This window comes from Panthera pardus, unplaced genomic scaffold (genome assembly GCF_024362965.1).
Source record: "Panthera pardus isolate Hobbes unplaced genomic scaffold, ASM2436296v1 HiC_scaffold_21, whole genome shotgun sequence".
Lineage (NCBI taxonomy): Eukaryota > Metazoa > Chordata > Mammalia > Carnivora > Felidae > Panthera > Panthera pardus.
Window position 1 is genome coordinate 46,874,832 of NW_026526777.1, and position 27,579 is coordinate 46,902,410.

Consider the following 27,579-nt stretch of genomic DNA (forward strand, 5'->3'; position numbering starts at 1 on the left):
AAAAAAAAGATGGACTTTTCATCACTTGTTCTATGCTCAATTCCATTATAAAATGTTAATTTCAGAACTATTGGGATAAAAAAAGCAAAATAACCTATTTAAACTGACAGGGAAGCAGATGTTACTGGTTGATGAATTAGCAGTCTTAAGGATTGGAGCATTTCATCCAGCAGTTTAAAAATAATGGATGATTTACCTCATGTTCTCCATCATTTTCATCATCATCCTCTTCTTCATCGTCACTGTCAATTACAATGACATCATCTCCTTTGCCTTGACCATCTTGGGATGAAGTTGTCGTTTGCTGATCTGACTGAAGGGGTCCAAGGTCTATTTGTAGAGACTGAGAGGTTTCTTCACTGTCTTCCATCGGAGTATAATCTCCCTGGGTAACTCCCTTATAAGAGTGAAAAAAAAAATACAAAGAAAAACAATTTTTTTTAAAGTAAAATATACTTAAAACTATCAGTGAGATACTGTATATCTAAGACAAAAAAACACTTGTGGACTAGTAGCATTTTGTTTTTAAAACGTGATTTTTAGGGGCGCCTGGGTGGCTCAGTCAGTTAAGTGTCCGACTTCGGCTCAAGTCATGATCTCACGGTCCGTGAGTTCGAGCCCCGCATCGGGCTCTGGGCGGACAGCTCAGAGCCTGGAGCCTGCTTCAGATTCTGTGTCTCCCTCTCTCTCTGACCCTCCCCCGTTCATGCTCTGTCTCTCTCTGTCTCAAAAATAAATAAACATTAAAAAAATAAAAATAAAATGTGATTTTTATTAAAAGAAGAATTAATTTGAAACACATGCTAAAGAAAATAAATCGGGTTTCTTTACCGTCTTCTTGTAGAGGAAGCATTATAAACCCATTGAGTAATACTCCAATACAAAAAAATGCATATATACAGATATATGTGTATGCAAACCGGCATGATAGTGTACATCAGTGTTGTCCAACAGAAACACAATGTGATCCACGATGTGATTCACACATGTAATTTTCAATTTTCTAGTAGTCATTTAAAAAATGAAAACAAGTGAAATCAGTTTATATTCTTAATATATACAAAATATTATTTCAATATGTAATCAAACTAAGAATTTTTAAGTAGATATTCCACCTTTTAAAATTTATAATTAAGTCCTTTATTATCCAATGTAGATTTTTTATACTCACAGTCTATCTCAATTCAGACTAGCTCTATTTCAAGTGTTCAACAGCCAATGTGGTTAGTTGACAGTGTAGTTGCAGACCAAAGTCAAAAAAAAAAAAATATTCACAGGCTTGCAACTTATTATTATCAAAAAAAAATTTATTCCCCAAACCAGAAATAGCTTGGAAAACACACTAAACAAAATAAGCTATTATTATTGTCTTTTTTTAAAACAGCTGCCTTTTTAAGACAATGTTTACTTATTTTTGAGGGAGAGAGAGAGAGACAGAGGGAGAGAATGAGTGGGGGAGGGGCAGAGAGAGAGGGAGGCACAGAATCCGAAGCAGGCTCCAGGCCTCAAGCTGTCAGCACACAGCCTGACGCAGCGCATGAACTCATGATCCACAAGATCATGATGGGAGCCAAAGTCGGATGCTTAACTGAATGAGGCACCCAGGTACCCCTATTATTATGGTCTTTTTTACAAAGGTGCTGCTATCCCTAATAACTCAGTATACTGTTCTCAAACCATGTTAAAGACATTAGACGTGAATATAATTCTTTGCTTAATTCACCCTCACAATTCTATCTTGTTAGTCTCTGAAATCAACTGTAATTTAAGCTTTATTTTTGTTATTTACTATAAAAAATTAAATAACTATTTTTTGGTTAAGCACTCAGCAAAATCTATTTTTTATACAAGCCCAAAGCAATGTCTTGTGAATTCCTTCACAAAGATTATATTTGCTGTAATGGGAAAAAATGAGTAATTTATGGTATAATTAAAAATGTGCTTCAAAGTGACAGGCTTATTTCAAGAAAAGCAATGCTTACAAAGAACATCTGCTTCAATGTCAGAAAACCAGAAAAATGAACTGTTACACATTAGTAGATAATGCTAAAAGTGGAATGGAATGCCAAATGGTACTTCTGAGTCACAGGCAATTTTGCCAATCTCAAGAAAAAACTTTGTACAGAAGACTTTAGTATAATTTGACCAAGTGTGGCAAGAAATTAGAAATTCAAGTATTATTTCAAAACTGTTATTATGCTTTTCAGATATGACACTCTGAAAGACACGTGAAATGGAGGTCATTTAGAGTACTATGCACTCATCTTTAAGGTTTAGTTTTCTGCTTTAATTAAGGAAAATAGGGAAAATTAACTTAAAAATTAATACATCTAAGAAACCAAAATTCACTTGCAATCTATGGTTGCTTATGATCTGCTTGAAACAATCCCTTAATTTTATATAGATAATTTTAGAATAAATGATCCTAATAATTTATCCAGACAGAACATACTATTTCAAGCTGAGGAGTATAACTAGAAACTAGACAGCCTAAGTTTAAGTCCCAGCTCCAGTGCTATCAGAAGTTGAGTATGTTACTTACCTGAGCATCATATAATAGGGCTGCTGAGGATTAAATTGGCTATTAACTGCTAATTTCTTAGAACACTTGGGATGCACAGTAAGGAATTATATTAATTATCAGTTGTTAAACTATTAATATTACTTTATTATGAATTCTCAATTATTGTGGCAGAGGGATGAAAGAAAAGTAATAGTACCTAAAACAGTATCTGTTACAGTTTGTCAAAGCTGATTTCATTCATGAAATGCAACAATTTATTACTTTAAATGTTTTACTTACTTCTCCAATGGAATCTTGAGAATCTTGGTTGTATACTTGAGTCTCTACCTCTCCATCAGTACTTTCTTCTGCCATAACTTCTTCCTGAATAATAATACAAAGTGTGTTAACCAGATCAATTCACTAGATGAAGAGCCACCTGCTCAGCTAGTTTTCCCAAAATAAAAACTTAAATCTATAATTTTATGAAGCTGCTCTTACATTAGATACATACAGCAGAAATGCTCTTACATTTATATGATATAACCAACCACAGTTCTCTTCAGTATAAACAAGTTTATAAACGCTAATTAAATACATGCTAATGAAATTAACTTAGTAGTTTTAATGTTTCATGGTAAAACTTAATTCATTACAATTTTAGCTTCAACAAAAGAAAATAAAGGAACACAGTTTTGGTTAATCTGAGAAAAAGATGGCAGGTAACAGTTTAAAATGTCCATGAGATGATAAACTCCTTATTCTTTGATTAGAAAAAATAACCATTCATTCCATTGAAATGGAATACAACTTAAGTTTTTATAACTGTCTTTTTTTAATTGAAATGGGAAATAATTCAGTCAAAACATATGCCAAGAATTATAAACAAATGTTGGCAAAGCAACAATACCTGAGCTGCCAGTTGAAGCTTTGCAGTAAGTTCAACAAGAGTTTTCCAAGTAATGGATTTTGGCTCCAACAGGTCCATGCACCTAATAATGTGACTGAAAGACTTACCTCAGTTCCTACAGGGGTAACACTTTTCAACTTCTTTGGAAGAGGCATTTCCACGGTATCATCAGAGACTTGGTCTGATGCTTCTATGGTGCTATCCTCTTCCTCTTCACGTGTCCGTTTAGGCAAAGAAGAACTTGGGGTAGCCGAAACTTTGAAATTACATAATTAAAATCTTGAATTAGAGGATAACAAACTCAATGAAACAAAGTTAGTTTTTGAAACATTTTGGTCGTTTAACTGAAGAAAGATACAGTAAACACTTAACTGAACAGTTCAACGTAATTTATTCCTGCTAATATATGTGTAAGCAAAGAGTAACTGGGGTGCCTGTGTGGCTCAGTTGGCTAAGCGTCTGACTCTTGATTTCAGCTCAGGTCATGATCTCATGGTTGTGAGATGAGCCCAGAGTTGCACTCCAAACTCTGTTTAAGATTCTCTCTCCCTCTCCCTCTTACTCTCCTCCACACACCTGCTCTCAATCAATGGTCTTATACTATCAATCTTAAATGTGGTTAATAAACCCCATCAACTTTTACAGCAATGCATTTGATTCACGGTGTACTGATGTATAACTGCTATTCACAAAGTTTACATAGGGCCTTCTATTGCTATAAAATCCAAGACTCCTTGGATAAGAAAATTTACACTGTTTGTTTAGATTTGAAAATCCTTATATGGTCTCCTACATGTTTTTTTCCTCTCAGGACCTGTATTAAGTTACATATAATGTTATGGGGTTGTATCACCTTTAAAACCAGTCAAAATAACTGGAAGAGAAGAAAGATCTTAATGACAAAAATGAGTGATCTAGTAGTAAACACGAAATGAAGTGTTAGGAATCCATTCATCCTTCTTAACCCCATTTAGAAAACAAGTATGTACAAAGAATACTCAAGATGTGTATCATATCCAAGAAAATATAATGCACAGGTCTACTCTAACTTGCTTTTAAAATTATCAAAAAAAAATTAAAAATTAAAACAAAATAAATGAAATTAAGCTTACCAGTGCCAAATACTGCTGTGGAAGTAGAAGGCCGCTCAACTGGCGAACTCTGTACAACTTCTACTATGTTGGGGGACAGCTCTTGATTTGCAGGCTCTATCTGAGGATGACTCTGCTGGGTGGGTTGCACAAAAGCTGTAGCCTGCGTTTGTTGCTGAACGGTTAAAATGGGTTGAGGGATCGAAGGCTGGACATTAGGACTAGTAGAACGAACAGAACCACTTGCACTTCCAAACACTGGAACATGTTCCACAGGCCCTTCTGACTGCATCGCTGAAAAATAATTATAATATTTAATATATGAAGTTTCCTATTCTTAGCAAACTTGGATTTTTCCCTCCCTACTATGTTACAGGTAACATTTTACAGTTATTTGTGTATGTATCTCTCACCACTCACTAGGCAAAAACAGTGTGGGTAAAGGTAATTAATGTATTCTGAATTTTTGTGTTGCCTATGTGACTGACATGGTAGTGTGCAGTTTGGTGGTTGAATTAAATTAGTCTCTGAAACTCTTTGCATCTATGATTTTATTTAAATCATAACCAAATAAGATAAATTAAGAAGATCAAAGACAAATTACACAGTTTTATTATTAGTAATGAGTAAGAAACTAGCCATGGGAACAAAGTGAAGAAAATACTGAAATGGTCAGACAGTTTCAGTGAAAGAGTGGTGTCTGCGTTGAACCAGTGGTTTAGTATGCTTTCCAAGGTGGCTTTCATATCATCTTCCTAAGCCATTAGAAGTAAATATGTTGGCCTTAGAAAAACATGCTATGTATTTATAGGTGTGTTATTTTCCTCCTCCTTCAGCTTAAAAACAATAACAACAACAACCAAAAAAACAAAGCAGAAAGAAAGGGAAGGAAGGAGGAAGGAAATTCACTGCATTAACAAGTATCCTGGGAGGCACACACTTGAAAATATTAACTGCCCACTTTTACTATATGTTTGTCTTTAGCTTTAGTGGAAGCCTTATTTATCCTTGAACTTACTGTTATCTTCTCATAACAAATTTAAATGAGTAGTCAGTATGATCAGATTTATTATTTTACTTACCTTCCTGTGATTCCACTTGTGTAGTGGGCATCACTGTAGCTGTTGGGGTTGTAGTAGGATTTGTAACAGTTGCAGGTGTGACCATTGGGCGGATACTAGCCCTGGGTGTTGACTTATTCCCAGCCATAGCTGCAGCTGTCACTTTACTTGGAGTAGACACAACAGGAGTTGGCTTGATATTGGCTGTTGGTGGGTCTGATGTGCTGGCACTTACAGAGGGGAAAATGCAAGAATAATGATTCATATAAAGTTACTATAAATACTTCTTATAAAGTACATATATTCTATCAAAACAAAAAGTGCCACATAAAGTAATCTGGATAAAGAACAAAACTGGAGGTACCACAATCCCAGATTTCAAGATACACTGTAGCAGGTACACCTGGGGTGGCTTAGCTGGTTAGGCATCCGACTCTTGACTTTGGTTCAGGTCATGATCCCAGGGATGTGGGATCAAGGCCTGAGTCAGGTTGTATGGGGCTGACAGGATGGAGCGTGCTTGGGATTCTCTCTCCCTCTCTTCGCCCCTCCCTGCTCACATGCACATGCTCTCTCTCATATAACTCTTAAAAAAAAAAAAAAAAAGGATATACTGCAGTACTCAAAACAGTATGGTACTAGAACATGAACAGACACAAGATCAATGGAACAGAATAGAAAGCCCAGAAATAAACTCATGATTATATGATCAATTAATCCATAACAAAGGAAGCATGAATACACACAGAGAAAAAGACAGTCTCTTTAACAAATGGTTGAGAAAACTGGACAGCTATATGCAAAATAATGAATTTCTTATACCACACACAAAAATAAACTCAAAATGGAATAAAGACCTAAATATGAGACTTGAAACCATAAAAATCCTGGAAGAGAGCACAGGTAGTAATTTCTCTGACATTGGACATAGCAGCATTTTTCTAGGTATGTCTCCTGAAGCAAGAAAAGCAAAAGCCAAAAAGTTAAACTATCAGGACTACATAGAAATTAAAAAAAAAAAACCCTCTACACAGCAAAGGAAACAATCGACAAAACCAAGACACTGTACTGAATGGAGACGATATTAGTAAATGATACATCTGATAATGAGTTAATCTCCAAATCACATAAACAAATAATTCAATTAAAAAATGGGCAGAAGACAAGAACAGATATTTCTCCAAAGAAAACATACAAATGGCAACAGACACATGAAAAAGTGCTTAACACGACTAATCATCAGGGAAATAGAAATCAAAATCAAAATGAGATATCACCTCATACAAATCTGAGTGCTAGTATTAAAAAGACAAAAAATTACAAGAGTTGGCAAGGATGTGGAGAAAAGAGAGCACTCATGCACTGCCAATAGGACTGTGAACTGGGGCGCCTGGGTGGGTCAGTCAGTTAAGTGTCCGACAATGGCTCAGGTCATGAATTCGCAGTTTGTGAATTTGAGCCCCGTGTCGGGCTCTGTGCTGACAGCTTGGAGCCTGGAGCCTGCTTTGGATTCTGTGTCTCCCTTTCTCTCTGCCCCTCCCCGACTATGCTCTGTCTCTCAAAAATAAAAAAATGTTAAAAAGAAAAAAAAAAAAGAATGTCAATTGGTGTAGCCACTCTGGAAAACAATATGGAGGGCCCTCAAAAAATTAAAAATAGAATTACCATATGATCCAGTAATTCCACTAGTGGGTATTTACACCCACTGAATATGAGAACACTAATTGGAAAAGATATATGCACCCTTGTGTTTACTGCATTATTTACATTAGCCAAACTATGAAAGCACCCCAAGTATCCATCAACAGATGAATGAATAAAGGAAATATGGTATATATACACAGTGGAATATTACTCAGCCATAAAGAAGACTGAAATCTTGCCATTTGTAACAACATGGATGGATTTAGAGTGAAATAAGTCAGCTAGAGAGAGATAAATACCATATAATTTCACTCCTATGTGGAATTTAAGAAATAAAATAAATGAACAAAGGAAAATAGAGACAAAAAACAGACTCTTAAATATAGAGAACCAGAGGGGAGGTGGCAGGGTAGGAGGGTAAAACAGATGAAGGGGATGAAGAGTACACTTATGTAGTGATGAATAACTAAGGTAGAGAATTGTTGAATCACTATATTGTATCCCTGAAACTAATACAATCCTGTATATTAATTACACTGGAATTAAAAAGAATAAAAACAAGTAGCTGAATTGTGGGGTTTAATTTTATCTCAATAAAGCTGTTATTAAAATAAATAATAATAATAATAAAGAGCACTATGTGTTTCCTCAAGGGAGTGTTTAGTAGGTACAATTGTGTATGAGCTCAGACCCTGTATTCAGTTTTTCCTAACACTGCTTTGGGTACTTTTGGCAACCTTGGAAAAAAAAAAAAGTTATAGAGTGCAATTCTGTATTTTTTGTTCACTAAGTGTTTCAAAAGTCTTAGTGAAAGTTTTGAATTTAAGCATTAAAAACTACAGTAAATGCTCTACGATCGTGCATCCTGATAGTGTTCTGTTTGTCACTGAACTCAGGTCTTAGCCTAGCCTCTGAAATTTGTTATCATAGAACATCACAGAGAATATCAGTAGCCTTGCTGAAGTCTAAAAGATAAAAGATAATCTTGTTTCTTTTGTCACAAAGGTCTACCTGAGAGGACTGAAAGGATGCTGAAAACAAGAGTCCTGGAAAAAAGAGTTGCAACTACACGATGCAGTTTTGTACAGATAAACAGCTCTTTAGTACATAATTTTATAATACAGATTTGTTTTCTCCTCCAAGATCACTAACTCTTGCCTGAACTTTAAAAGAAATAAAAACAGATAAACTGTGACAGAACTAAAACTCACATTCCTCTTTCACCAGAAGCTGGAGTTGTTTTCAATGTGATCTGCCTCTGCTGTTCTGGGACCTATAAAAAGAAAATTATGGATTATTTTGTCTACGCTACAAGAGTTCACTAAACAATGCCATCAAAATATTTTACTTTTATTAATTCTCTCTGTATACTTCGTTTAGCCAAAATTTACTGATAAAGGCCTCTAAATCATCAGACACCTTCAAGCACAATGTACAAGGACAAAATGATTTGTCATTTACACAGAATTAGCTAACTACCTTAGTAGTAGGTTCTTGAGGCTCATCTCTCTGCTCAAGGTGTCTCTCTTGATGCTCCCGGAGTTCTCTTTCCAAGCGACTAATTCGACCTTCATACTGGGACTTAAGAGCAGTCATTCGAACATCCAATTCATCTTTCTGCTGATCTAAGGCTCCATTCCTTTGTTTAAGCTCCTCATTTTCTTTAGTTAGCTGATCTTTTACACCTAAAGAAGAAATCACATGATTCTATTATTATAATCAAGCAATGGAAGTAAAGAACCTTTATGCATTTCATAGGTACACAAAGGTTGTATCAGATTCTATTCCTTAGCTTTAACATCTACAATTAATTCTAATACACAATACATCTGAATAAATAAACATCTACATAGATCTATATTTACTACTCCAATATAAAAAATACTGTACCATAAAAATGTGTAACTCTCTCTAAGATCTCATAAAGATAAAGGATACAGCATAAACTGTAGTCAGTGTAAGTCCTTTTATAAATATAGCTTTTAATATTTCAATACATTACTAAAATACAAGGTTATAAATTCCAAAATTTTCATTTCATACAACCTATAACATACTTAAAAATAATCAGGTAACTTTACTTTTTTTTAATGAAATAAGTTGCTGGGACACTATATTACAGATCATTAAAAAAATTGCTTACAATAAAACCCAGATGATTGGGCATTTTATTTACCCACTAAGCAGAACAGCAAGCAAAGTGCAATTAGTTCCCAAGCATTCCAGCACTGGGTCCTTCACAAATCGGACATGATATTCTCCACAAAGGGCTGGAGGAGCCCCCAGAAAAGTAAGGCACAGAAAAATCAGTGGGCTAGTAAGAGCCAATGCTATCTACGAATTTACAGAAGGCCTCTTGACAAAGCACACAGCGGAACCAAAGGATCTCCCAACAGATGGCAGAAACAGACACACAATAAAGGAGAAGAACCACAGTACTTCCTATTACCAGCCAAAAATTAGGAAAAACTTCATAAATAGATCAGGGACATCCTCATCATTTGAAAATTAAGACTGTTCTAATTTTGTGTCTAAGAGAAATCAACCTAATATTTAAGTACAAACTCTAGCATATACAGAAATTTACCAGCTAAATGCGCAATTTTTGATTTTGCTGCTACTATGGCCTTTCTTGTTTTTTCTTCCTTTTCAGTTATCTGCTGTCGGAGTTGCTCCTCTTGTGTGGTTCTATCTTGAAGATCCTGGCGGAGTCGTGAAAGCTCAGACTGAAGCTGCACAGTCTGTTCCTGCAGATTTCTTGCTTCTGTCTCTTTTTCAGATAATGTCTTTTAAAGGAAAGCAAAGTATTCATGTAATTCAATTATACCAATATAAACTGTACACCCTGCAGACTTAACATGTAAAACTTATTAATTTGCTTATTTAAATGGAAATATAAATGTAAAATGTGGTCAAACCATTCAAGTGGATACCTGAAGACGATTAGATACTATTTACACACACGTCATTCACGTATAAAAGATAAATATCCATAAAAAAGATAATAAAAATGCTTCCATATGACAAGAGAAACTGTCAGTGTTTAACACATATTTCAAGTATTTAACAAGGAAACAATTAGGGACACATACACTCTTCACTACTCTCAGTCATACCTTCTGCAGATTCTCTACTTGACTCTCCAGTGATTTTGACTTTGTTTCAGCTTGATTGAGGGTTTCTTTGAGCTCCTGCATTTCCTGGACTGAGACATGCTGTTCCTGGTGGTCTCCAGAAGATTGAGCCGAGGTCTCCATGGCCTAAGATGACAAACAGTAATAATATACTTCCACATTTATACTCAATAATTCCACTTCCAAAAGTTCATCTAAGGTAATAATCACAACTATGCAAAGAAATTTACCTTAAAAGGTATTCATAAGTGAATTTTCTATGGAATAACTCTAATGTCTGAAAGGAAGATGTATTAGTTAAGCAAGTTAGAGTCTTCTATACAACTGGATAATAGCCATCTAATCAAAATGATGCTGCACTATCGATGGATCTCTGACATACAAATATATTTTCACAATAACCCATTAAGTGAAATAGCACTCAAGTGCTAATGCAGTCAATACTAAGGGGTAATAATTTTGGACATTTTTACATTTTATTTATTTTTTTATTTGAGAGAGAGAAAGTACACATGTGCAAGTCTAGGTCAGGGAGAGGGATAGAGGGACAGGGAGGGGGTTGAGGGAGAGAGAGAATGAATGAATGAATCAGTGAATGAATGAATATCTTAAGCATGGCGTGTGACATGGGGCTCAATCCCATGACCCTGGAATCATGACCTGAGATGAAATCGAGAGAGGGACGCTCAACCGACTGGGCCACCCAGGCATCCTGCATTTTGGATTTTCAAAATACATTTTCTAATCTAACAGGTGCTAAATATATACTTAAGTTAACATACGTTTGTTTTTACTTCTGGGAATTAATTCAGATTCAAAATGTTACAAGAACTAAACAATTCCTTTTGATAGGTGGCTAATATACATTACCTATGTAAAACTGTAATAAAGTCTGATTAATTATAAAGAACTACCATTTTTTATATACACAATTTTAGTCAGCAATAAGTTACAAGAACAGGTCTGAAAAAGGAAAATATTTGAAGTTGGAACACTGAACTAAAATAACAAAGCATTTACTAAAATTTCTTCATGAATTTATAGTGTAACTTGAGGCAAATTAAAGAGATATCTTAAACCAAATAATCATATATAAACTTATAGTTATGTTCAGAATCTAAAAACCAATAAATAAAAATTATAAAGAAAACTTATTACATGAGTAAAAGTGTATAAAACAAAGTTGTGTATATCAAAAATTATATATACAAACATACAAACATAAAGAAAATTACTTCAAAATACCTTATCCTGTTGTGCTTTAAGTTCTTCATACTGAGTCTTGTATCTACGCCCAATCTTCTTGACTTGAGTAATAGTTTTGACTTTTTCCTGGATGTCAATTATTTTGGCATCTAAGTCCTTTTGGATGGTTTCCTTTTCAGTTCTTACTTTATTTAAGTCTTCCTTTAGACTCTGGATTAAGTTCTGGTTGTTCGTCAAAGATGCATTTGATCTAAACAAACAAAAAAATAAAGGAGAAAATAATCAAATGTTAGTACACAGATTTTAATCCACTTCTGCCTGACACTAAAATATATAATTTCTACTATATTGGGTGTTGAGTAAATACGTTAGGCTTTGTAGTCCACATGTAGTCTTTGTCACATGTCCTTCCTTTTTTACAGTACTTTAAAAATGTGAAAATCTCTCAGTTTACAGGCCATGCAAACACAGGCATGTAGGTTATAGTCTGCAAACCCCTGTACTTTATCAAACTGAATCTGAAATCACATGACCTGAATTAAGAGTATGGGTTTAACAACTACTACCTGTGATCTTGGGTACCTTTCTAAAACTCAGTTTCCCCATTAAGTACTCTCTCCTACTTAAAATGCCAGACTGCTATAAAACAAAAGAATATACATGAGAAAAATCTGTAAGCTGTCAAGTATTACAGAAGTAGGAGCTAACATAAATAAATAACACTAAAATTTAAACTTAAAAAAGATGTCAGAAACATTAATTTTAATTTTAAATTTCTTAACTTTAAAAAGGCACCAGTTCATTGTAAGTTCATTTTTAAAAATTTCTTATTTAAAAACTTTCTTTATTAAACACTTTCAAAATACTCATAAATAAATGCTAACCAAAAGAAGAAAAACCTGCTTACAAAAGTTATCAACTGTTAAGAAAATAAATACATTTAGGTTTAGACTCATACCAAAAATGAAGATTTTTAAAAAGTAATAATCATATACATAAAGGCATAAAATTAAATTACTGCTTGCTTGGCTCCATAAAGTAATAAAGGGAAAGCCACATGTAAAGGCTGCACCACTTTTCATTCTTTCTAACTCAGGAAGCACTTGGGCAGTCAATATATAAAGAGTAGAAATAAACTCAAGATTTCATATATTAATATACAATTTAAGATTTCTCTCCATATACCTTGCAATTTCCGCTTTAAGTCTCCCAATTTCTTCAGTCAACTGCTGGATACGCTTAGTATGAACTTCCTTTTCAGAAAGGAGCTTCCGATATTCTTCTGTATCTGGATCTTTCTGTTGACTTACTAGATGCTAGAATAGCAAAAACGCATAATATGGTTATATAGGTTTTATGAAACTAATGTACTATAATAAAATAGCAGCATATCTAATTATGCTTGCTGTCTTATACATGGTGATCAAGTACCAAACTATAAAATAAGATTGAAGGTTTAGTTTATTTACCTAAAATCCCTAGCCAAAATGGGAAAGGGAAATAAATGTCATTATGCATTATTTTTTTATAACTGCAAACAAATACTTCAAAATAGTTACAAACAAGTCAAATAAATGAATCTAAAGAAATGATAAGCTTTTAATATTAAATATCCACTTTCATTAAAGTGACATTTACAAGAAAAAGATGTCTATAAATCATTACAACTTAAAAATATGAAATTATAAGCTTTTAATATTAAATATCCACTTTCATTAAAATGACATTTACAAGGAAAAAATGTCTATAAATCATTACAACTGCATAAAAATAAACTAAATTTAACTGATTCCATTGAGTCAGGAAAGAGTGCAGTGAAGTTTACCAGTAACGTATCTAGATTTGGGAAGATCACCCTCCTTTCTTACTTTTCAGATTGCTTGTGTGATAAAAACAGGAAAAAATGGGCTCTAAAATTCTATAACCCTATTCAGATCATAACAATTACTATTCTAGACCATTTTCTAGGAGCCAGGTGCTAAGTGAACTGCTTTACATTTATTAAACTTTTTGTAAAATGAAAAGTGGCTGGGAAATATTAAGGAACTCTCACAAATTGCATAACTACTATCTGGCAAGGCAGATTTCCAATCTTTTGTTTAAATATGGAGCTGGAGTTTCTAACCCTCTAATCAAAATTATACAGTTTTGTCCCCCCAAAAAGTTTTCAGTGAACAAGTCTTTTTAAAGTGTTTCAATCAGCTAGATAAATTCATTTTTTTCATGTACAAAAATATTTTAGATACAGGAAAAGCGTAAATTTGGAATTAAAAGAAATAAATTAGCCATTTCTCATCCTCTTAAATGTTGTCCTATTATTTAAAAAATCAACACCTCCATGTTTAATTGCATTTACCTGGTTACGTGCTTTCCAACGTTTGACATCTTCTTCTAGTAACTTCTTCTCTGCTTGCAACATACCGCTTTTCTCACTCAGCTCAGCATTTGCTTCTTGTAAGGGTAAAATATCTAACTCCAGTTTCCTTACCTGAAAATAGTGTCAGTATTTTTTTGAACATCTGATGTAAAAACTCTAACATTAAAAATGACACGTGTTTACTCTTGATTAGGAAGTTCCAAACCTTTGCTTGCATCTGCTGTAAATCCTGTTCTAGCCTCTCTTTTTCTTCTCTTAGCATCTTATTGGTCTCCATCACTACATTCATTGTTTCGGTTTTCTTCATCAGTTCTTCATGCTGAGCCATTGTTTTTGCAGTTACCTAAAGATTTCAAACACACGTGTATAACAACATCCAACGGTAGGTGAAGACTTATCTTTTCCTACCAGTTCTAATGAAAGTTGTACATGTTTATTTTTCTGTGATGCACGCTAACTACAAGTTTAAAATTATAGGGATGAAAACAAAAAGATAAAAATCCCACTAATAAATAATCAGTTCTAACACTGGGTAAAAACATTAATTCAGATCTCTATTATCTATTAATCTTTCTCTATTCTTTTTCTTGGTATACTGAATTTATTAATAGTTCTAAAATGATATTATTCCCCCTCCACCATGTTCCCCACTGTTTAGAAATTCTTCATTTCATTCAGTTGTTTCATCACTTTGGTTTTGAGCAATTCTACTGAATATTTCTTCAACGGTGACGAACTTCTCTGTTCTGTTCTCATTGGGTGTAATTATCCATCTTTTACATGTTACTTTATTTCCTCACCATTTTTAAAGCTATGGCTCGGGTCAAAGGATAGTGTTATAGCAGTCAATCAAAAAGAAAAACCATAGGCCTTCCTCCTCCTCGCCCTGCCGCCTTGATTTCAGCAGTCTTCGTTTTTCACAGTAGTTAATTTTCTAGATATGTCTTGTAGATCTCAAAGTACTAAAAGGGAAACTCCCATTCAAAAGCAATTTATCTTAAGATACTGTAAGCAATTCTAATTTTTTTGTCCATTTGAAATATATGTTATGCTCTAACAAATCCTGTCAAACATAACCACCGTCCACATAGTTGAACTTCTGGGATCAAGAAAGTATACTTTGATTCCAATCGTAACCGGTGGGGCCCATCTAACTCAACTGTGAAAAGACATATCACAGAATAACCTTCTGCTGATTACATGGCCTGCAACAGCCCTCCTGCTAGAGGAGTGGGGGTTTCAGGTCGGAGCCTGTGGGACTACTGGTATGTGCGGTGGTGGGGGAGGGGGCTCTAGCTGCATCTCTGGTTTCTTTTTTAAAATCTTAGATGATGCCCCCCCCCCTTCCAATCCATTGTCCTTTCTTCACTTTCTACTACCACCTTTGACTGAAGCATAGACAGCACCCCCTCTAATCCCCTCTGAAAATGGCCTTTGGGGACAAATTCAGGGTTTTCCCATATCTTCTCCCCAACCTTAACTGAGGACTGTGTTTTCCTTCCTCTTCCTCAAGTGCATTTTTACACTATCACCACTGAACACCTTCCATGACACTTCCTTGCTTTGGCTAGAAGCCATCAGGTAAGGTTGGAGAGAATTTCAGACTTCCCTTGTGTAGTACTGGAACCACATTTACTCTCTCTCCACCAGCTTGATAATGAATATTGGATCCTCAGCCCTGCCGTACTTGGCTTTCATTATTAAATGATGTGGGATTTTTTTTTTTTTAATATTTATTTTTGGGAGAGCGCAAGTGGGTGAGGGGCAGAGAGAGGGGGACAGAGGATCTGAAGTGGGCTCTGCTCTGACAGGCTGACAGCAGCAAGCCCAATGCAGGGCTCGAACTCATGACCACGAGATCATGACCTCAGCTGAAGTCAGATGTTCAACCGACTAAGCCACCCAGGTACCCCAAATGATGTGGATTTTTTTTAGTTCAGGTTTTGACAAAGTGAAAGTAACAGTCACCAGGGGTACTCAAACCTGCCAGCCCTCAATCTTGTTGGTGGTTAAACTTGGAGAAAGGCCACAGAAGACACTTACAAGCACACACAATCCCCCTGAATGAGTTGTTTTCTTTTCCTAGAATTGCATTAGCTTTTAAAAATTGATCCTTACAATCCATCTGGGTCTCGTTTGCAATCTGACAAATGGAACAAAAAGAACCCTGAATTCAGTGCATACTTTGCTTTTGGTGCTGCTGCTTCTCATGGTTCTCAGCAGAGATTAAGAAAGAACGTGCACACAGCAGATCCCTGATATTGGTGGGCCTGATTTCCTGGCAAATTGCTGTCGTTTTCCACTTTTCTGTTCAGGACCACTGATTGCTGAGATGTGGATGCATACTGAAATTAAAGCAATTCATTGTGTTCTAAAGTTTGTTTCTTTTAATTCAGTGTTCGTGTAAAACCACCTTTTGAAGCAGCAACTCTCAAATCTGAAGAGCAATTGATGTTTCCATTAATTTAATTAAATCCTTACTTCTAAGGATTTAACATCCTGTAAGTAAAGTTTAATATAACAGTATTTCATAAGCAGCCTTTTTATTGTCAGACTATTGCCTTTTAATATAGTAAAAAAAAAAAGTGTGCATAAAAAAAAAGCTATGGAGATTCGTCCGGAAGATGGCGGCGTAGGAGGACGCGGGGCTCACAGCGCGTCCTGCCGATCACTTAGATTCCACCTACACCTGCCTAAAGAACCCAGAAAACCGCCAGAGGATTAGCAGAAGGGAGTCTCCGGAGTCAAGCGCAGACGAGAGGCCCACGGAAGAGGGTAGGAAGGGCGGCGAGGCGGTGCGCGCTCCACGGACTGGCGGGAGGGAGCCGGGGCGGAGGGGCGGCTCGCCGGCCAAGCAGAGCCCCCGAGTCTGGCTGGCAAAAGCGGAGGGGCCGGACAGACTGTGTTCCGACAGCAAGCGCGACTTAGCGTCTGGGAGGTCATAAGTTAACAGCTCTGCTCGGAAAGCGGGAAGGCTGGAGGACAAAGGGAGGGAGAGCTGCTGAGCCCCCGGACGGCAGAGCTCAGCTTGGCGGGGAACAAAGGCGCCAGCGCCATCTCCCCCGCCCATCCCCCAGCCAAAATCCCAAAGGGAACCAGTTCCTGCCAGGGAACTTGCTCGCTCCGCGAAAACACCCAACTCTGTGCTTCTGCGGAGCCAAACCTCCGGCAGCGGATCTGACTCCCTCCCCTTGCCACAGGGCTCCTCCGGAAGTGGATCACCTAAGGAGAAGCGAGCTAAGCCTGCCCCTCCAGCCCCCGTGCACCTTGCCTACCCACCCCAGCTAATACGCCAGATCCCCAGCAACACAAGCCCGGCAGTGTGCAAGTAGCCCAGACGGGACACGCCACCCCACAGTGAATCCCGCCCCTAGGAGAGGGGAAGAGAAGGCACACACCAGTCTGACTGTGGCCCCAGCAGTGGGCTGGGGGCAGACATCGGGTCGGACTGCGGCCCCGCCCACTAACTCCAGTTATACACCACAGCACAGGGGAAGTGCACTGCAGGTCCTCACCACGCAAGGGACTCTCCAAAATCACCAAACGGAAGAATTCCCCTCAGAAGAATCTCCAGGAAATAACAACAGCTAATGAACTGATCAAAAAGGATTTAAATAATATAACAGAAAGTGAATTTAGAATAATAGTCATAAAATTAATCGCTGGGCTTGAAAACAGTATACAGGACAGCAGAGAATCTCTTGCCACAAAGATCGAGGGACTAAGGAACAGTCACGAGGAGTTGAAAAACGCTTTAAACGAATTGCAAAACAAAATGGAATCCACGATGGCTCGGCTTGAAGAGGCAGAGGAGAGAATAGGTGAACTAGAAGATAAAGTTATGGAGAAAGAGGAAGCTGAAAGAAAGAGAGATAAAAAAATCCAGGAGTATGAGGGGAAAATTAGAGAACTAAGTGATACACTAAAAAAAAATAATATACGCATAATTGGTATCCCAGAGGAGGAAGAGAGAGGGAAGGGTGCTGAAGGGGTACTTGAACAAATTATAGCTGAGAACTTCCCTGAACTGGGGAAGGAAAAAGGCATTGAAATCCAAGAGGCACAGAGAACTCCCTTCAGACGTAACTTGAATCGATCTTCTGCACGACATATCATATTGAAACTGGCAAAATACAAGGATAAAGAGAAAATTCTGAAAGCAGCAAGGGATAAACGTGCCCTCACATATAAAGGGAGACCTATAAGACTCGTGACTGATCTCTCCTTTGAAACTTGGCAGGCCAGAAAGGCTTGGCACGATATCTACAGTGTGCTAAACAGAAAAAATATGCAGCCGAGAATCCTTTATCCAGCAAGTCTGTCATTTAGAATAGAAGGAGAGATAAAGGTCTTCCCAAACAAACAAAAACTGAAGGAATTTGTCACCACGAAACCAGCCCTACAAGAGATCCTAAGGGGGATCCTGTGAGACAAAGTACCAGAGACATCACTACAAGCATAAAACATACAGACATCACAATGACTCTAAACCCATATCTTTCTATAATAACACTGAATGTAAATGGATTAAATGCGCCAACTAAAAGACATAGGGTATCAGAATGGATAAAAAAACAAGACCCATCTATTTGCTGTCTACAAGAGACTCATTTTAGATATGAGGACACCTTTAGATTGAGAGTGAGGGGATGGAGAACTATTTATCATGCTCCTGGAAGCCAAAAGAAAGCTGGAGTAGCCATACTTATATCAGACAAACTAGACTTTAAATTAAAGGCTGTAACAAGAGATGAAGAAGGGCATTATATAATAATCACAGGGTCTATCCACCAGGAAGAGCTAACTATTATAAATGTCTATGCGCCAAATACCCGAGCCCCCAGATATATAAAACAATTACTCATAAACATAAGCAACCTTATTGATAAGAATGTGGTCATTGCAGGGGACTTTAACACCCCACTTACAGAAATGGATAGATCATCTAGACACACAGTCAATAAAGAAACAAGGGCCCTGAATGATACATTGGATCAGATGGACTTGACAGATATATTTAGAACTCTGCATCCCAAAGCAACAGAATATACTTTCTTCTCGAGTACACATGGAACATTCTCCAAGATAGATCATATACTGGGTCACAAAACAGCCCTTCATAAGTTTACAAGAATTGAAATTATACCATGCATACTTTCAGACCACAATGCTATGAAGCTTGAAATCAACCACAGGAAAAAGTCTGGAAAACCTCCAAAAGCATGGAGGTTAAAGAACACCCTACTAACGAATGAGTGGGTCAACCAGGCAATTAGAGAAGAAATTAAAACATATATGGAAACAAACGAAAATGAAAATACAACAATCCAAACGCTTTGGGATGCAGCGAAGGCAGTCCTGAGAGGAAAATACATTGCAATCCAGGCCTATCTCAAGAAACAAGAAAAATCCCCAATACAAAATCTAACAGCACACCTAAAGGAAATAGAAGCAGAACAGCAAAGGCAGCCTAAACCCAGCAGAAGAAGAGAAATAATAAAGATCAGAGCAGAAATAAACAATATAGAATCTAAAAAAACTGTAGAGCAGATCAACGAAACCAAGAGTTGGTTTTTTGAAAAAATAAACAAAATTGACAAACCTCTAGCCAGGCTTCTCAAAAAGAAAAGGGAGATGACCCAAATAGATAAAATCATGAATGAAAATGGAATTATTACAACCAATCCCTCAGAGATACAAACAATTATCAGGGAATACTATGAAAAATTATATGCCAGCAAATTGGACAACCTGGAAGAAATGGACAAATTTCTAAACACCCACACTCTTCCAAAACTCAATCAGGAGGAAATAGAAAGCTTGAACAGACCCATAACCAGCGAAGAAATTGAATCGGTTATCAAAAATCTCCCAACAAATAAGAGTCCAGGACCAGACGGCTTCCCAGGGGAGTTCTACCAGACATTTAAAGCAGAGATAATACCTATCCTTCTCAAGCTATTCCAAGAAATAGAAAGGGAAGGAAAACTTCCAGACTCATTCTATGAAGCCAGTATTACTTTGATTCCTAAACCAGACAGAGACCCAGTAAAAAAAGAGAACTACAGGCCAATATCCCTGATGAGTATGGATGCAAAAATTCTTAATAAGATACTAGCAAATTGAATTCAACAGCATATAAAAAGAATTATTCACCATGATCAAGTGGGATTCATTCCTGGGATGCAGGGCTGGTTCAACATTCGCAAATCGATCAACGTGATACATCACATTAACAAAAAAAAAGAGAAGAACCATATGATCCTGTCAATCGATGCAGAAAAGGCCTTTGACAAAATCCAGCACCCTTTCTTAATAAAAACCCTTGAGAAAGTCGGGATAGAAGGAACATACTTAAAGATCATAAAGGCCATTTATGAAAAGCCCACAGCTAACATCATCCTCAACAGGGAAAAACTGAGAGCTTTTTCCCTGAGATCAGGAACACGACAGGGATGCCCACTGTCACCGCTGCTGTTTAATATAGTGCTGGAAGTTCTAGCATCAGCAATCAGACAACAAAAGGAAATCAAAGGCATCAAAATTGGCAAAGATGAAGTCAAGCTTTCGCTTTTTGCAGATGACATGATATTATACATGGAAAATCCGATAGACTCCACCAAAAGTCTGCTAGAACTGATACATGAATTCAGCAAAGTTGCAGGATACAAAATCAATGTGCAGAAATCAGTTGCATTCTTATACACTAACAATGAAGCAACAGAAAGACAAATGAAGAAACTGATCCCATTCACAACTGCACCAAGAAGCATAAAATACCTAGGAATAAATCTAACCAAAGATGTACAAGATCTGTATGCTGAAAACTATAGAAAGCTTATGCAGGTAATTGAAGAAGATATAAAGAAATGGAAAGACATTCCCTGCTCATGGATTGGAAGAATAAATATTGTCAAAATGTCAATACTACCCAAAGCTATCTACACATTCAATGCAATCCCAATCAAAATTGCACCAGCATTCTTCTCGAAACTAGAACAAGCAATCCTAAAATTCATATGGAACCACAAAAGGCCCCGAATAGCCAAAGTAATTTTGAAGGAGAAGACCAAAGCAGGAGGCATCACAATCCCAGACTTTAGCCTCTACTACAAAGCTGTCATCATCAAGACAGCATGGTATTGGCATAAAAACAGACACATAGACCAATGGAATAGAATAGAAACCCCAGAACTAGACCCACAAACGTATGGCCAACTCATCTTTGACAAAGCAGGAAAGAACATCCAATGGAAAAAAGACAGTCTCTTTAACAAATGGTGCTGGGAGAACTGGACAGCAACATGCAGAAGGTTGAAACTAGACCACTTTCTCACACCATTCACAAAAATAAACTCAAAATGGATAAAGGACCTGAATGTGAGACAGGAAACCATCAAAACCTTAGAGGAGAAAGCAGGAAAAGACCTCTCTGACCTCAGCCGTAGCAATCTCTTACTCGGCACATCCCCAAAGGCAAGGGAATTAAAAGCAAAAGTGAATTACTGGGACCTTATGAAGATAAAAAGCTTCTGCACAGCAAAGGAAACAACCAACAAAACTAAAAGGCAACCAACGGAATGGGAAAAGATATTTGCAAATGACACATCGGACAAAGGGCTAGTATCCAAAATCTATAAAGAGCTCATCAAACTCCACACCCGAAAAACAAATAACCCAGTGAAGAAATGGGCAGAAAACATGAATAGACACTTCTCTAAAGAAGACATCCGGATGGCCAACAGGCACATGAAAAGATGTTCAACGTCGCTCCTCATCAGGGAAATACAAATCAAAACCACACTCAGATATCACCTCACGCCAGTCAGAGTGGCCAAAATGAAGAAATCAGGAGACTATAGATGCTGGAGAGGATGTGGAGAAACAGGAACCCTCTTGCACTGTTGGTGGGAATGCAAATTGGTGCAGCTGCTCTGGAAAGCAGTGTGGAGGTTCCTCAGAAAATTAAAAATAGACCTACCCTATGACCCAGCAATAGCACTGCTAGGAATTTATCCAAGGGATACAGGAGTACTGATGCATAGGGGCACCTGTACCCCAATGTTTATAGCGGCACTCTCAACAATAGCCAAATTATGGAAAGAGCCTAAATGTCCATCAACTGATGAATGGATAAAGAAATTGTGGTTTATATACACAATGGAATACTACGTGGCAATGAGAAAAAATGAAATATGGCCTTTTGTAGCAACATGGATGGAACTGGAGAGTGTGATGCTAAGTGAAATAAGCCATACAGAGAAAGACAGATACCATATGGTTTCACTCTTATGTGGATCCTGAGAAACATAACAGAAACCCATGGGGGAGGGGAAGGAAAAAAAAAAAAAAAAAAAAAAAAAAAAGAGGTTAGAGTGGGAGAGAGCCAAAGCATAAGAGACTGTTAAAAACTGAGAACAAACTGAGGGTTGATGGGGGGTGGGAGGGAGGGCAGGGTGGGTGATGGGTATTGAGGAGGGCACCTTTTGGGATGAGCACTGGGTGTTGTATGGAAACCAATTTGACAGTAAATTTCATATATTAAAAAATAAAAAAAATAAATAAATAAAAAAAAAAAGAGAAAAAAAAAAAAAGCTATGATACAGGGTTACCATCCTACACTGTTCATGTTTGGGTATTATTTTTTATATAACGTGTGATATTTCTTGACTCTTTCGATTGTATGTAAAAGCTGGTTCTCCCATCTAACTTTGTTGGTTGGGCATTTTCTAGTATTATTTGCCGGAAGGAACACTGAGAGAATATGCCATCTTTTTAAAAATCCTGATTCTGCTTTTTTTTCCTCCAAATGTTAATGCCACTGATTGGAGGGTTTTATATATTATGAGATATATTTGAATGGGTTTTTGTCAAGATATAATTCTGAAACTTTTCATTTCTGTATGAAAATATAAACCCCATAAATCTACTCACTTTCCCCTGGGGTTGGATGGCTTTTGTCTAACAGCCATTCCAACTATCATTTAAAAGAAGATAAATGAGTAAAGGTCATAATTTCCTTCCTTCCAGATGTGAAGTTCTATTATTGAATCTCCTTAGAATGAGCACATGCAATTGTAAGCTTCTGGGTGGTAGCGTGGGTTAAGGAGTTGAGCTTTTGCTGTGACCATCCATTCACCTCAGCAACTTCTTTTCCTTTCTTGGTTTGACAGTTTTGACTATTTTTTGCTCCCTTGCTGAGGAAAAAATGTTCTGTAGCAGTTTCTACCCACAATTTTATCCCAGAATAATTACTGACATATATATGACAACTATAATAATAAAAAAGAGAACTGAAATTTACTTAAGCACTCACCATGCACCAGACATGTTTCTAAATGCTTCCCGTACTTGAACTCACTTAATCCTTATTATTATCATCCCAATATTACAGATGAGAAAATTTAAGAGCAGGGAAAATAATATACCCAAGACACACATCTAACGGTATGAAGCTAGAATTTAAAACCAGGCAGTCTAGGGGCGCCTGGGTGGCTCAGTCAGTTGAGCGACCGACTTCGGCTCAGGTCATGATCTCACGGTTTATGAGTTCGAGCACCGCTTCAGGCTCTGTGCAGACAGCTCAGAGCCTGGAGCCTGCTTCGGATTCTGTGTCTCCCTCACTCTCTGCCCCTCCCCCACTCATGCTCTGTCTCTCTGTGTCTCAGAAATAAACATCAAAAAAATTTTTTTTAAACGAGGCAGTCTGATTGCCACTAGTCTTTTACCATTACACTGTATCACTAGTTAATAACGTTTAATAATCTGTGAGTGTAGGAAAAACGCTTATTTCAGATTAAATTTTACGTTTCAAGAAACTGAAATGTGCTCTCTTGATTTAAAAACTGCTTTCTTAAAGCTTGGGATACATACCTGGACTTTCTCTCTTTCAGCATTGAGACTATCCTGCAGTTCCTGCAGCTCTCTTTCTAAAAGTTCAACTCTTTGACGATAACGCAGACTCTCAACCTGAGCCACCTCAAACCTGGTTTCAGCAATTTCTTTTTCTCGTCGTATAAATCTACAGGAATATATAAAATTTTATTTGAGTAAAAAAAAATGCCACCAACACAACATTTTAAAACTTGGATAATCTTTAAGATGACAAATCTATTCACGTTAGTAACTATTTTTACATGTTTTCATTAATAAGTAACGAGAGATGCTTTTTATTATAGACAATGGCTTCAGAAATGTGTATCTTTAAAAAAATAATGGAGGGGCATCTGCTGGCTCAGTTGGTTAAGCAGCTGACTTCAGCTCAGGTCATGATCTCACAGGTTGTGAGTTTGAGCCCCGGGTTGGGCTCTGTGCTGACCGCTAGGAACCTGGAGCCTGCTTTGGATTCTGTGTCTTTCTCTCTGACCCTCCCCCACTCTCATTCTGTGTCTGTCTCTCTCTCAAAAATAAACATCAAAAAAAAAAAAAAATTGAAAGGCATTTAGTTTTTCAAAGAACTCGCTCAAGTTCTTACTATCAGATTCAACTTAAAGTCATATCTTTAGCGTGGCCTATGTCTAAATGTCAAAAGTGACTGCTGATAGGGTAGAAGTGGGTTTGTTGGCCAACAGGAGTGGAATGAGCTTTATAAATAAATAGCAGATAACCCCCACTTCCCTAATTTATGCATTTATAGTTACATTACACAGTGCTTGGTATACCACAAAATAAAGCATTAAGAATATTATTGGATTTACCTGAGAATTTCTAAAATTTGTTCTTGAGATTTTCCTTCTTCACTTAGAGAGACATTTAAGGGACCCTGTACACCTTCCTTCACAGAGGCAACAACCTTGTCACTTAATTTTTCAATTTGATCATGAAGTAATCGGTTTTGTTTCTCTAGATCTTCACAGCGAGACACACACTTGGAAACTTCATCCTGTAAACAAGAGTCTATCATAATAGCAGATTTTCTGGAGTACCTGGGTGGCTCAGTCGGTTAAATATCCGACTTCAGCTCAGGTCATGATCTCATGGTTCATGAGTTTGAGCCCCACATCAGGCTTTCTGCTGTCAGCAAGTAGTCTGCTTTGGACCCTCTGTCCCCTTTTCTCTCTGCCCCTCCCCAGCTTATTCTCTTTCTCTCTCAAAATAAATAAATAAAAAACAATAACAGCAGATTTTCCAATCACTGTATATTTAAAAACCCCCGTACCTTTAAATTCTCCAGAATACTCTATCATGATGTATAATAATACCTTTAACATTCTTTCTCTTTCTTCCCAAGATGCTTTGCACTCCAATAACTGTGATTCTGCTTTCTGGGTTGTTTCTTCCAAATGCTGACGGACTGATGCCATTTTGGAAACCTGTTCCTTGGCAGCTTGTAGAGCTTCAACATCAGCAGCATGGAGCATCAATTCTCTCTCATACTTATTCTGAGCTTCCACAGCTATTTTAGCCTGTAAGAAATTATTTCCCCATTGACACAAGATTAAAAACTCATAAGGCTAGTCAGTATTTTCTGAAAAGATGCACATTACATTCTTTAAAAATCTAAATGTACCAAAATAAAATACTTAGAAGTTACGCTGTATCTATTTAATGAAATATGCTGCCTATAAGAAATTCATGTTAGACCTAAAGACACTTGCAGATTGAAAGGTAAGGGGATGGAGAAACATTTATCATGAAAATGGAAGTCAAAAGAAAGTCGGAATAGCAATACTTCTATCAGTATCAGTTAAAATCAAACTTTAAACCAAAGACTGTAACAAGAAATGAAGAAGGGCACTATATCAAAATAAAGGAGACTATCCAACAAGAAAATCTAACAATTGTAAATATTTATGCCCCCAACATGGAAGCATACAAATATATAAAACAGTTAATAAAAAACATAAGCAAACTCATTGATAATAATATAATAACCATAGAGAACTTTAACTACTTACATCAATGGACAGGTCATCTAAGCAAAAAGCAACATGCAAACAATGACTTAAATGACACACTGGACCAGATGGACTTAACAGATATATTCAGAACATTTTATCCTAAAGCAGAATACACATTCTTTTCTAGTGCACATGGAGCATTCTCCAGAACAGATCACACACTGGATCACAAATCAGGGTTCAACAAGTATAAAACGACTGAGATCACACCACCACACACCATGCGTATTTTCCAACCACAACACCATGCAACTTGAAGTCAACCATAAGAAAAAATTGTGGAAAGGCCACAAATACATGGAATTTAAAGAACATCCTACTAAACAATGAATGGGTCCACCAGGAAATTAAAGAAGAAATAAAAAATACATGGATGCAAATGAAAATGAAAACATGATGATCTAAAATCTTTGGGATGCAGCAAAAGCAATCATAAAAGTGAAGTACACAGCAATATAGACCTATCTTAAGAAGAAAGAAAAATCCCAAAAATGCAACCTAACCTTATCCCTAAAGGAGCCAGAAGAAGAACAAATGAAGCCCAAAGCCAGAAGGGAAATTAATAAAGAGCAGAAATAAATGACAGAGAAACAAACAAACAAACAAATATCAGAGCAGATCAATGAAACTAGGAGCTAGTTCTCTGAAAAAATTAGTAAAATTGATAAACCCTTAGCCAGACTTATCAAAAAGAGGACCCAAATAAAATCATGAATGAAAGAAATCACAACCAACACAATAGAAATACAAACAATTTTAAGAGACAACAAAATGGGCAACCTGGAAGAAATGGATAATTCCTAGAAAGATTAAATTCCCAAAAGTGAAACAGAAAGAAACAGAAAACCTGAACAGATTGATAACCAGCAAAGAAATTCAATCAGTAATAAAAAATCTCCCAATACAGAAAAGTCCAGGGCCAGATGGCTTCCCAGGGGAATTCTACCAAACATTTAAAGAGTTAATAACGGGGTGCCTGGGTGGCTCAGTTGGTTAAGTGTCTGACTTCAGCTTAGGTCACGATCTCATGTTTTGTAGGTTTGGGCCCGCGATGGGCTCTGTGCTGACACCTTGCTTGGAGCCTGGAGACTGCTTTGGATTCTGTGACTCCTTCTCTCTCTGCCCCTCCCCTGCTCACACTGTCTCTCTGACTCTCAAAAATACATAAATGTAAAAAAAAAATTTTTTTTAAAGAAGAGTTAATAATACCTATTCTTTTCAAACTGCCCCCAAAAATAGAAATGGAAGGAAAACTTCAAATCTCATTCTATGATGCCACCATTACCCTCTGATTCCAAAACCAGACAAAGACTTCACTAAAAAAGGCAAATACCCCTGATGAACATGGATGCAAAATTCTCAACAAAATACTAGCAAATCAAATCCAACAGTACATTAAAAGAATCATTCACTGTGATCAAATAGGATTTATTCCTGGGCTGCAGGGGTGGCTCAGCGTTCGCAAATCAATCAATGTGATACACACATTAATAAAAGGGTAAAAACCATATGCTCCTTTCAACAGATGCAGAAAAAGCATATGATGAAGTGTAACATCCATTCATGATAAAAACCCTCCACAAAGTAAGGACAGAGAGAACATACTTCAACGTAATAAAGGCCATATACAAAAACCACAGCTAATATCATCCTCAATGGGGAAAAACAGAGCTTTTCCTCTATGGTCAGGAACAAGACATGGATGTCCATTCTCACCACTGTTACTTAACATATAGTATTGGAAGTCCCAGCC

At 36.9% G+C, this 27,579-nt stretch overlaps 1 protein-coding gene across 3 annotated transcripts in view; it reads right to left on the minus strand.

The window, feature by feature from the left end:
• TPR (translocated promoter region, nuclear basket protein) overlaps positions 1-27,579 on the minus strand; it is a 69,471-nt gene that overhangs the window by 14,318 nt on the left and 27,574 nt on the right. For all 3 annotated transcript variants that reach the window (XM_019426779.2, XM_019426786.2, XM_053909193.1), the window contains 16 exons: positions 25,128-25,331; positions 24,624-24,808; positions 23,800-23,947; positions 14,132-14,269; positions 13,906-14,037; positions 12,735-12,865; positions 11,589-11,799; positions 10,326-10,469; positions 9,797-9,995; positions 8,689-8,894; positions 8,421-8,482; positions 5,587-5,795; positions 4,526-4,798; positions 3,521-3,669; positions 2,804-2,887; positions 197-397 (listed from right to left, as the gene is read on the minus strand). In XM_019426779.2, the coding sequence (XP_019282324.1) occupies positions 197-397; positions 2,804-2,887; positions 3,521-3,669; positions 4,526-4,798; positions 5,587-5,795; positions 8,421-8,482; positions 8,689-8,894; positions 9,797-9,995; positions 10,326-10,469; positions 11,589-11,799; positions 12,735-12,865; positions 13,906-14,037; positions 14,132-14,269; positions 23,800-23,947; positions 24,624-24,808; positions 25,128-25,331 (2,676 nt within the window). The remainder of the gene's footprint in view (positions 1-196; positions 398-2,803; positions 2,888-3,520; positions 3,670-4,525; positions 4,799-5,586; positions 5,796-8,420; positions 8,483-8,688; positions 8,895-9,796; positions 9,996-10,325; positions 10,470-11,588; positions 11,800-12,734; positions 12,866-13,905; positions 14,038-14,131; positions 14,270-23,799; positions 23,948-24,623; positions 24,809-25,127; positions 25,332-27,579) is intronic.